General features: G+C 39.4%; 1 protein-coding gene across 7 annotated transcripts in view; it reads right to left on the minus strand.

The window, feature by feature from the left end:
* The window catches only part of Nsd2 (nuclear receptor binding SET domain protein 2), a 73,251-nt gene that overhangs the window by 42,991 nt on the left and 17,412 nt on the right, over window positions 1–12,848 (minus strand). For all 7 annotated transcript variants that reach the window (XM_052198605.1, XM_052198606.1, XM_052198607.1 and 4 more), the window contains 2 exons: window positions 5,713–6,338; window positions 3,198–3,360 (listed from right to left, as the gene is read on the minus strand). In XM_052198605.1, coding sequence (XP_052054565.1) covers window positions 3,198–3,360; window positions 5,713–6,309 — 760 coding nt within the window. In that variant the 5' untranslated portion in view covers window positions 6,310–6,338. The remainder of the gene's footprint in view (window positions 1–3,197; window positions 3,361–5,712; window positions 6,339–12,848) is intronic.

Below are 12,848 nucleotides of genomic sequence, written 5' to 3' on the forward strand. Positions count from 1 at the left end.
AAGAACACCTGAGTTCTTCCAGAGGTCCTGAGTTCAATTCCCAGCAACCACAGAGTAGCTCACAACAATCTGTAATGGGATCTGAATCCTTCTTCAGATGTGCATGAAGACACAGCACTCATACATAAAATTCAAGAATATATCTTTTTAAATTGCCAACATAATTTAATTTTCTTTCTTTCTTCTTTCTTTTCTTTTCGAGATAGTCTCTGTATAGCCCTGGCTAGCCTGGAACTTGCTATGTATATAGACGAAGACCAGGCTGGCCTCAAACTAAAAGAGATCTGCCTGCCTCCGCTAGCTTAAAAGAAGTGCACTACCTCATGCCCAGGTTTCTCTTTTTTTTTTTTTATGAGTTATTTAACCTATAAGAATTTTATTTGAAAGTGACAAGATCACTCAGCAGTTAAGAGTGCTTGCTGTTCTTCCAGAGAACACAAATTCAATTCCTAGGACCCACATGGTGGTTTACAATTACCCATAAAGGAATCTCAAGCTCTGGCCTCCTAGGGTACTACACTTATATGCACATAGACAGAAAGACAGACAGGCAGACAAGCAGGCATGCAAGCAGGCACGCACGCACGCACAGGCACACACACATATTAAAGATAATAAAAGTATCTGGGTGGTGGTATGAAAGGCAGAAGCAGGAGGATCTTGTGAGTTTGAGGTCCTCCTGGCCCTTTGAGCTAGTGTACTCAGATACTCTAGATTCTGTGAAGCCTACTGAATTTGCAGTAGCCATTTATACACAGAGTAGAGATCCCACAAGACCACCTCAAAGCTAAGTCTGGGAAAGAAGAAACGTCTTAAATGCAAGCAAGGCCAAGTATATACAGAAACAAGAATAAGGCACAGAGAAAGTCATATGGACAAAATACCACAGAGCTCTAAGACACAAACAAGAGGCATCAGCATGCTTAAGACCTTGGTGGGACACCAAAGCCCCAAACTAGGTAAAGTAGCAGCTGGCAAAAAATGCAAGTAAAAGATGGCAGATATACTATCTCAGTAGAGAAGAAAATATAAAATTTTTATTTATTTATTTACTTATTTATTCTGTGTGAGTGCTTATGTGCTTCACACTGCGCAGTTTTTTCCAGTCACCTGATGAGAACCAAATATCAAACTCAGGTCATCGGGATTGGTAGTAAGTACCTTTTTACCCACTGAACCATCTTGCCATCCCTTGGTAATAAATTTTAACACAGTTCTATATAAACAGACTAAAGATTCCAGATACTATAGAATTCAAATGATGCAAAAGTCATAAGATTCACTATTTTGAAAAAGCAGTTGCAGCTCAAAAATCAACCCCCACACATGCCTACACCAAGGCTTTATAATGCTCACTCTCCCTCAAAAGAATATACATTTCTGATCTGACAACCTTAAAGTACATCCCAGGGTTTCCAGAGTCTCTTGGGAAGGATTCCCCTCATTCTGGAAAAAATTAGAATATCACAAGTCCTACAGGGTGTTAAAGACAAAACCAAGCCACAGGTTCCTCTTCAGCTATCAGAGAGAGAGAGAGAGAGAGAGAGAGAGAGAGAGAGAGAGAGAGAGAGAGAGAGAGAGAGAGAGAGAGAATGAGAATGAGAGAATGAGAGAATGAGAGAATGAGAATGTTTCTCATCACACAGTAAAACACTGCACTCTTAGGGCAGAGGCCAAGGCAAGGTAGGCTTGACACTCAGGTTCTCCTTATCTTAAGCACATCCCTTCCAGTCCAAACTTGCTAGCACATGTGGCCCTGTCATTCCTTCCAACTACCTGCATACAGCCAGTCAACAAGCCTATGTGTGGTATGCAGGTGGCAATACAATGAATGACCCAGAACCAAATAGAAGCAGGCACCACTCTGGTCAGACCTCAAAACCATAACCAAAGACCAGGTGGCACATACTTCAGTATACCACAAAGGACCATACATGACTGAGTGGTTGGTCAGCAGCAGTTCTGGGGCAGAATACCAACCTTGGACCATCACAGCTGTGGTTGTCCACATTTCTGAGGGGTACACATATCAAGAGCATAACCTTGTCTAGTCTAACTCTGTGTAACACACCTTACCTTCTTCAAATCAAATTCAAACTTTACTCTAAAAGAACTTTCTAAAGCCAAGCATAGTAGCACACATCCCAGCACTAGGGGCTGAAGCAGAAGGATCATGAGTTCTTAAGGCCAACCTGAACTGCAAGTCTCAATCAATTAATCAATCAATCAATCAATCAATCAATCCAAATGATCCTTTAATATTTTTTCTTCTAAATCACTTTCTGCGGGTTCTTATGTAATTAACATACTTATAGGGGCTGGAGATACAGCTCCTCAGTTAAGAGCACTGACTGCTCTTCCAAAGGCCCTGAGTTCAAATCCCAGCAACCACATGGTGGCTCACAACCATCTGTAACAAGATCTAATGCCCTCTTCTGGAGTGTCTGAAGACAGCTACAGTGTATTTACATATAATAAATAAATAGATCTTTTAAAAAATACTTATAGACTAAGTTATCTTTTATTTTTAACTATTTGTATCAATAACACATTTCTAATGTTTTTTAGCTGTTTCATTAGTCAATTTATTCAAGTTTTCTAAATTAGATTATCATTTCTAGTTTTCTCCCTGAAATAAATGGAGAATTTTTATAATTCAAAGTTAATATATTATCAAATATTAGTCTACAAATAATCACTACATATTTAAATAATAATTTTTGTCATAAAATTTGAGGCTAATACAAGATAAAAAGTGTTTTCCTAGATAGAGACAGATGGCTCAGTGGTTTAGAGCACTTGTTCTTGCAGAGGATCCAAATTCAGTTCTTAGCACCCACATGCTCACAACCATATATAATTCCAGTTTAAAAGGAGAAAATGCAGCCTCTTCTAACCTCCACAGGCACCAGGTATGCATGTGGTTGATGTACTTACATGCAGAAAAAACACACATAAAACATAAATAAATCTAAAAACATTATTCTTAAAAGTTATTCACCTGTTAGTACCAGTTCAATCATATAAACCTTATATTTAGAAAATGGATATGTCACAATTGAACCAATTACCCACCTTAAACAAAGCTGTAAAAGTAGCTAGTAAGACCACTTAGCAAAGTATGGGAAAGAAACATGTAAATTAGAAAGGTTTGGTGCAGAAGAGGAAGATGGAAAGAAAGAGTCCAAATTTAGTACCTTTAAGTTTGGTATGATTGTGAAGGACTGGATCAGCAGAAACCATACAAGGCCACCAAGGGTAACCTGACACTTTGGACCACACCAAATCACCAACGTTGTATTTTAACAAGAGGTCTCTGTCTCTGCCAGAATTTGGACAGGACTCCTTCTTAACTGGAATCTATAAGTGAACAACAAAAGATAAATATTAACATTCAGTAATTATCCTTAAATTCAACTTTCTATCTATAAGAGAACAAGTATTTATCAGAAATTTAAAATAAGAAGTCTAAAGGTTCAAAACATAGTATGGAGTGGACTTGGGTATAATTCACTGGAAGAGCACTTGTCTTCATGATTAAGGGCCTAAAGAATGCTTCCCTTATGTATTTTAGATTTTACCTTCAATATCAATCACTTCTCACAATTGCTTTCTCTCATTTTCACCTAAAGCATTATCATAGGACCGGACAAACAGCAAGTTTTCAATATTACTAAGTTGGTGCTTTATTCACAGAACCTTCAAAACATTTTGCCCCCTACCCTGGCCACATACATTATCTGATAGTTGGTCTTTGAGAACATACACCTCAATCAACATATCGACCTCTGTGCTGAAGCAGGGGCCCTAGCCCCACCATTTGTGTAGAGACAAGTGTTTGCACCTATGTGTGAGCATGTGTTGTAAGTGTTCAAAGCTCAGTTTCTCCATCTCTGGAACATAGACAGACTGAACATCCTCTCTTAGGGCAATTCCTCCTCTTGTTGCATAACTGCCCACAAATCTCATTGGCTGTTACAGATTTGTAAGCACAGCAGTGTAGACTACTAGAGATTCATATTATACTTTCAAGAGATGTTAGCTCAAATGATTGTACAGCATTTCAGTATTACTTTACTGTGTTAAGTAAAGAGCAATTTTAATCAAATCAAGAGGCAAAACTAGGAAGAAAAGTCCAGTCTGTGATAATCACGTTGAGGCTTCTTCAAAAAACTGTAAAAACATTAAGTTCACTCCATCTAGAGACATGTCCACAAACCTCTAAATCCACCCAGGTTATTATACTGGCCTTTAAAATATTTACCTTTGGGAAGCCATGGTGGTACAAAATTTTAATCCCAAATCCCAGCATTTATGAAGGAGAGACGGGCAGATATCTAGGAGTTCTAGGTCAGGGCCACATAGTGCAACAATACCCCACTCCCTGTCAAAAAAGGAATTCCAGCCGGGCAGTGGTGGCGCACGCCTGTAATCCCTGCACTTGGGAGGCAGAGGCAGGCGGATTTCTGAGTTCGAGGCCAGCCTGGTCTACAGAGTGAGTTCCAGGACAGCCAGGGCTACACAGAGAAACCCTGTCTCAAAAAACCAAAAATCAAAAAAAAAAAAAAAAAAAAAAAAGGAATTTTTTTTTAAAAATGATTTTAAGGATTTCAAGGAAATTTCAACTGCTCTTTGTCTGTGGTAATTCTAAACAAAATTTCACAACTACAATTTTAAACTAAGTACTTCAACTTTCACAATGCCAACAAGTCTTTTGAATTCAACTCACCCATCTTGAGTTTTCTCAGGAAACCACTGGCTGCAACTAAAGGTTAAAACACCCTTGAGGCCATCAGATTAAACCACCAGGGATCTGCTTGGTGACCTAACTCTTTCCTGCAAGACCAAGGTCACTTAAGCTGTTTTACACTCACTCAAGTGTCAGGGCTATCCTATGCGTCACTTTTATGACACCGGTGACATACATAAACCATCTAACAGAATGATAACCACATATTCTTCCACCTCAAGTCAGGGTTTTTCTTTCTCAGTCTTTGATGAATGAATCAGTGCATGCCTACTTATTCTGGCTGGTTCTACACTAAAACCCAAAAACAGGAAGGTATATGACATAGTCTGACTATTAAGGAGGCAGCCAGCTGCCAAACCACTTGGCTGAAAAGACCACTCAGTAGACAGTGGCATATGCAGAAAGCATGACAACAGCACCTCTCCATAGCACATAGCTCTCTGCTCAATCATTCACTAGATGGCATGGAGCAGTTAGCCTAAAATTACCTGAGAGACAGAACCCATAAAAACAGTAGACCTAATAAGATCATGAAAACTGACAGTCCTAGATTCAGAAATTATTGTTTTTGTTTTCAGACAGAGTCTTACTGGCAACCTGGCTGGCCTTGAACTCAGAGGTCTGCCTACCTCTGTCTCTTGAGTGCTGGGATCAAAGGTGTGGACCAGCACATCTAGCCTTTTTAGCCATGTTAATCCTGAATGGTTAACCTCACTAGGCTTCTCAAGTAGCACAACCTGTGGCTGTAGTACTTAATGTCCAGATATTTGGAAGCCCAACAACCAACCAGGAGACAAGCCTCAATCAGTATCACCTGCACAGGACGAAGGCAAGACAGCAATTGCCACCATCAGGGTTGTTTCCCATCCCTTCCACTTACTGTCATACATTTAGGGTATTCTACCCAGGTCTCAAGCACACCATTAATTGTCACATAACCCAACAGAATGCTTCACAAATACCTTTTTATCTGCAGGACTTGAGATCTTGGACACTAAAGCTGCTTCCACAAGGCCCTGCTCCAGTAAAGAGTCATATTTTATGCTCCTCTTCCTGTTCCTCCTAGTCTTATTATCCGATTTTTGTCCATTTTCTTCTGACTGAGACACATCAGCAGCACCATCACCACAAATTGAAGATTCAAAGAGAGGTTTCCCATTCATGTATGTTTTGGTGATTTTCAGTTTAATTTCTGGAGAGCCATTTTTGATAGGAGTAGTATTGGGTGGTGTCCCAATTCCTTTTACTTCCTGGGACTCAAAACACAATTTAGTATCATGAGCACCAGGTTCTCCATTAAACACACAAGAAGTAAGATCTTTCAATTTCTCTGCAGGAAGAAAGGGGAGCGCGTCATGGCCATTAAATTTCTGCATGACCCCCTCTTGTAGGCTGTTAGAAAGTTGAGTTTTGCTGAGGAATACAGAACATTCGTGATTCACTTCACAGTTCTGAGTCTTTCCATTTGCACTGCCAAGGATTTCTGGTGCCTGCTTCATCTTCATGCACTTTACAACTTTCGGAACAGAAAGAGGACTTTTTCTGATGCTAAATTCCATCCAGCCTAGATGCTTTGGTTCTTAGAACACTACAGCATTAAAAAAAATAAAAAATAAAAGGAAAAAGAAAAAAGCAACATATTACATTTTAAACGTAGGATATGGTATGTCAGTATCTCTATAGTTTTGTTGATGCTGGTTTTAATCAGTTTTGTCTTTTGAGAAAATTTACAATGTTTTATATAATAATTTTGTCTGTAAACAGTAATTTTAACATCAAAAAGCAATAGAGCTGAAAAAAAGACAAGGAATCATTTGTAAAAGCGGAAATAGTCAGGACAAGTGTACTACCAACACTACGGCAGGCAGAATGCCTGATTTAAGAGTTTAACTTGTAGACTAAAGTGGTGGCTCAGGATTAAGAACACTTACTGTTTTGGCAGAGGACCCAGTTTCAGTTCCCAGCAACTACATGGTGGCTCACAACCACCTGCAACTCAAGTTCCAAGAGTCTAACACTTCCCATCTGGCCTCCACAGACACTAGGCACCCTTGTGATGTATAAATAGACAGGCAAAATATCCATACACATTTTTTAAACTTAAAATAATTAAAAATTACGACAGAGAAGCAGATATTATTAAAAAGACTATATGTTGTCATACCAAAAGAGGGTAGGAAGTCACCTGTCTGGGGCCTTTCTGGGTCACAGTAAATTCAAAACTCCCAGCTAACTTAGTGACACTCTATCTCAAAGTAAAATGTACAGCGAGTTAGGGATGTGCTCAGTAGTAGGATGATTGCATATATGCACCAAGCCCTGGATCAATCCCATGTATTAAGGAAAATGAAAGGGAATGGGAAGAGAGCAGGAAATCTATAGCTAAGAAATACTGTCTAAAAATAAAAATGTCAATGAATGGTACTTTTTAAATATATGATTTATGTGCACCAGTGTTTTACCTGCGCGCATGCTTGTGTGTGTGTGTGTGTGTGTGTGTGTGTGTGTGTGTGTCCAGCACTCATGAGGATCAGAAGAGGGCACTAGATCTCACAGAACTGGAATTAAGGATCATTGTGAATGCTAAATTGCAACCAAGGTACTCTACAAGAGGAGCAAGCGTTCTTAACCACTCATCAATCTCACCAATCCCTTAATAGACTGTCTTAATGGCACACCAAAATCCAGCTGTAGTGGTGTATTGCCTTTAGTTCCAGTATTCAGGAGTCAGAGACAGGATGATCTCTCTGAGTTCAAGGTCAGCCTGGTCTGTAGATATTCTCATTCTTTAATAATATTTTATTATTCATATATGTCTCGATGTGTGTATGTTGTGTACTTGCAGAGGTCAGAAGTTGTCAACTTGGAACTCAAACTCAGGCACTCTAGATGAACAGTGCTCACCCTTAACACTGAGCAATCTTTCCAGTCTATAGACTTTTAAGGTCGGTCTGAACTACAAAGAGAGTCCCTCTCTAAAAAACAAAAAATTTAAAGCACATTTGAGAAGAGTCAAAAAAAAAATGAAACTAGATTTAAAATATCCAAACATTAAAAACAGGGAAAAAAATTAGAAGTGAGAATATAGTTTCACCATGCTGTGGAGCAAAATAAAGTCTGTATTCCCACTCAAAAAGAGAAGATGAAGCAGAAAAAAACTTTGGGGGTGGGGGATATTTCCCAATTTAGTGAGACAAACTAGCAGTCAGCTTAGCAAATCCTGAGTATGACAAAAATACAAGGAACTCATACCAAGGCACTTAATTCAAACTGCTAAAAAACAAAGAAAAAATCTAAAAATAAATACGTAAGTAAATAAATGTCCCTTATCATACTCAATTAAGTCCAGGCCACATTAAGTTCAAGGCCATTCTAAGTTACACAGAGAGTACCTTTCAAAAAATAAGAGCTTAGGCTAGAGAGATGGCTTAGGTAGGTATGAATATTTACTGGGGGCTAGAGAGGGCTCAGCTGTTCAGAGCACTAGCTACTCTTCCAGAGGACCCAGGTTCAATTCCCAGCACCCATACACACTGGTTTCACAACCACCTGGAACTCCAGTTTCTGAGAATCCAACACCCTCTCTTTTAACCTCTGTAGACACCAGGCACACATGTAGTACAAAATATACATGCAGGAAAAACACACATATGCATAAAATAAAACAAATCTTTTTCAAAATTAAAAAATTGTGTGTGCTGCTCTTCCAAAGGATCCAAAACACAGTTACTAACACCCACACTGGGCAGCTCACAATTTATAATTACTACTCCAAAGAGATCTGATTTGAGAAGATCTGCTATCTCCAGCCTCCAGGGGAACCTGCATTCACATGCATCAACCCATACACATACACATAGTAAAAATAAAATAAATCTTTAGAAAGAATAATAAGCTGGGCGGATTTCTGAGTTCAAGGACAGAGTGAGTTCTGGTCTACAGAGTGAGTTCCAGGACAGCCAGGGCTATACAGAGAAACCCTGTCTGGGGGGGGGGGGGGGGAGGGGAGGGGAGAGGGGAGGGAAGGGGAGAGGGGAGGGGAGGGGAGGGGAGGAGAGGAGAGAGGGGAGGGGAGGGGAGCGGAGAGGAGAGGAGAGGAGGGGAAGGGAAAAGGAAAAGGAAAGAAGAGAAAGGAAAAAGGAAAAGGAAAAGGAAAGAAAAAGAGAAAAGAAAAGAAAAGAAAAGAAAAATTAAAGGCTGGAGGATATAGCTCACTGGTGGGGCATTTGTCTAACATGTACAAGGTTCTAGGAAAAAAAAATAAACAAAACTTTAAAATATCCATTTAAATACAGAACAGTAATACAGATTGTGACTTAACAGAAACCAATGCCAGGGGCTGAAGAGATGCTTCAGAGGTTATATGCAAGTGCACTGACTGTTCTTCCAGAGGACCCAGGGTTCAATTGCCAGCACCCACATGGAGGCTCACAATCTTGTTACTACAGTCCCAGAGTATCCAACATCCTCTACTAAGCTTCTTGGATAACAGGCATGCATATGTTAAATAGACATACATGCAAACAAAACAGAATTTTTATATTTTATTTTGAGACAGATTTCTCTGTGTAGCCCCGACTGCCCTGAAATTCTCTGTAAACCAAGTTGGCCTCAAACTCAAAGGGCTCTCCTGCCTCTGCCTCTGCTGGGATTAAACACATGTACCAGAGCCACCTGGCAATTTTATTTTTTAGTTAAGAAGAAAAAGGAAAAAAAAGACCTGAGTCTTTTTGAAAAAAAAAAAAAAACCTGCCAACTTTTCATATAGAAAAAATATCCTCCAATAGCCAAATACATCAAGAAATACAACTAAAAGTTGTTACCAGCAAACATGTAAGAAATGCTTTAAAAGGAGATGGGTGGGCTAGAGAAAGAGCTCAGCCAATAAAAGCACTTCATAACTTGTCCTCTGACCTTGACATAGACCTATAGATACATCTAAAATAGGGACAATTAAAAAAAATTTTTTTTCTGAAGTTCAAGTTGAGAGCAAGTAGTATAGTTCAGGCCTTTAATCCTGATCCTGGCACTTGGGAGGTGGAAGCAGGCAGATTTATGTAATGTCAATGTCAGCCTGGTCTACATAGTAAGTTCCAGCCAGGTCTACATAAAGAGATTGACAGAAATAATTCATTAAAATTAAAACAATATAAATATGCTTATTCCCACAATCCCCGCCCCATACCCCAACGGGATCTTCCTATTTATTTAGCCCTGGCCTTAATCTCACTATGTATGCCAAGCTGATTCTGAAGTCACAGAAATCCCACCTGGCTTTTTAAAATTTGGTTGTTTTGCCAGGGATTGAAACCAGGACTTCATACATACTAGGTAAATAATGTTCTATCACTGAGATGCACCCCATCTGTACACATTTAAATAGCCAAAATGGCAAATTTTATATATACATCTCTATTGGAAGTAAACAAAGGAAGCCTGCTTTCAAGGAGCTGAAATCCTAAAGAGAATTCTTGGGAAGCCAAGAACGAATGGGAGAAAGGCAATTTTCTTTCTTTCTTTCTTTCTTTCTTTCTTTCTTTCTTTCTTTCTTTCTTTCTTTCTTTTTGTTTGTCTGTTTGTTTGTTTGTTTTCGAGACAGGGTTTCTCTGTGTAGCCCTGGAGAAAGGCAATTTTCAAAGGGATGGCAAATAAAGGAAACATGGCATTCAGGTTAAGAGCTTCCTATGCTCAGAGAAAATTAAACAGGACTCCAGATCAACACTGAAACTTCAGAGCATGAAAGACAAAATTTTTATTACTAACAACCCAAAAGAATAAGTTAGGATGGAATTACTAAATTAGGATGGCTCAGTGAAAGAACTCTTAACTAGCATGCCCAAAACCCTGTGTTCCACAGATCTCTAAGATCAATTTTGAAAGGAGAAAACTGAATTGCTGCAGACTGTGAGACTCAGCAGATAAAAGTGATCAGTGATGAACAACAAAACAGGCCTACCTAAACTCAATCCCTGGAACCCACATAAAGGTGAAAGTGAGAATCCACAAAAATTGTCCTCTGAACAACATGTGAAAAAAAACTTAACTAAAATTTATGCCCAGCTAAAATATTATGCCCAAGCAAAGAGGAAGGACATATACCAAATATGCAGCTTCACACACGGCCCTTTCACAGAGAAATGCTAGGAGGCATTTTAACAAGATTATAAACCCAGAAGGAAATATCAATCTGCAAAGGTAAGGAGAGCTGGCAATTCGAAAGCAATTTTTATATTTTAAGATTTACTTTTATTTTTAATCACATATGCATGTGGGATGAGGTCTGTGCATATGTGAATGCAGGTGCCTGCAGAGTCCAGAAAAGGGCAATGGATTCCCTGAAGCTTGAGTTAATTACAGGAGTGTATAAGCTGCCCAAATGGTGAAATGAGAAAACACACTCACACCCTCTGCCAAGAGCAGGAAGTGCTCTTAACTGTTAAGCCATGTCTCTGATCCCCCAAGAGGACCTCCAACTTTGTACCTGGGGTCCACATCCAAGCACCCACATGATGGCTCACAACCCCCTGAAACTCCAGTTCCAGGGGATCCAGCAGCCTCTACTGGCCTCAGTGGGCACCAGGCACACATGTAGAAAAACTACTCATATACTTAAATAAAAATACTGAAAAAGGGTTTTAAGAAATGAAAGGTAGAGCTATAAAGAGCGGATCCGTGTTTAGGCTACTTATTACCCTTGCAGAGGACCAGGATTCAATTTCCAAGTTCCACATGGAGATTGACAACTGTCATTATCTCAAGTTCCCAGAAATCTGACATTGTTTGGCTTCTGTTGGGCATGTACTGTGTTTTATTGAAATATGTCTCTTATGTAGTCCCTGACTGTCTCAGAATTGATTATGTAGACCAGGCTGGCTCAAACTCACAGGAATTCTGCCTCCTTCTGCCAAGTGTAGGAATAAGAGGGACTTCTACATACCTGGCTTACAACAGGGGAGGGAACCCAGCACTTGGGAGGCAGAAGCAGATGGATCTCTGAGTTTAAGGCCAGTCTGGTCTACAGAGCAAGCTCCAAGACAGCTAGAGCTGCATAGAGACTGTCTTGAAAAACCAAACCAGAAAACAACAACAACCAAACAACAACAAAAATAATGGGAGGGGTACAGCTCTGGAGTTAGCTCTGGAGTTGGCTCCGTAACTAAGAACACATACTACTCTTGCAGAAGGTCTGGGTTCATTTGTCAGTATCGACATTAGCCAGTTCACCACTTAACAAATACCCTACCTAATACCTCCAGATACAGACATACATATAATTTAAAACAATAAAAGTAAAAATTTAAAAGGACTGAAGTACGTAGATAAGCCTTGGGGATGGGGGGGGAGGGTAGAGGGAGCTAGACACAAAAAGATTCTCTGACTGCCTGACTGCATAGCATTCATGAACTCATAGCAGCTGTGGTTACCTGAACAAGACCTAAACAAGACTGGCTGGGCCTTCACCATTTCATCGTGGGTGTTGGAGAAGCTCATGAGGATCTACCTCTCCTAAGGGACTACGGTAAGTTAATGGTTGTTGAGAAAGGTGTATCATCTTCTTCAATGATACACTGATGCTAGTAACCATAGTTACATACAGTGTGTCATACACACATACACCCAAAATGAAATTATGAAAAGAACTTGTAAAGTAGGGTTTCAGCAGGAAAGAGAAGTGGCTGAACAAGTATGAAGGATAAAAATGACCAAAATTCATTATGAATGTTTAAAATTGTAAAATATTTTACTGTATAATTTCACCTACCTAAAATCTCCCAAATATGTAAATGCATAGACATAATAAAGTGGATGGTAGAGATGAGATAAGGTTAGCAAGGGAAGTGACTAAATAGTTTTATACAAACATAGTGTCTAGGAATTAGTGATCATGATTACATAACACTAAATATACTAAAAATCACTCAGCCAGAAGAAGCACATACCTATTAATCTAAGCACTGGGGAAGGTTGATACAGGAGAATTCTGAGTTCAAGATGAGTGTGAGCAACACATCAAGTTCAAAGTCAGCTTATAAATACTGAATCTCAGCCTCAAAAGACAGAAATGATGGCTGGAGAGATGGCTCAGCATTTAAGAATC

The sequence above is a fragment of the Apodemus sylvaticus genome, chromosome 11, assembly GCF_947179515.1.
Source record: "Apodemus sylvaticus chromosome 11, mApoSyl1.1, whole genome shotgun sequence".
NCBI lineage: Eukaryota > Metazoa > Chordata > Mammalia > Rodentia > Muridae > Apodemus > Apodemus sylvaticus.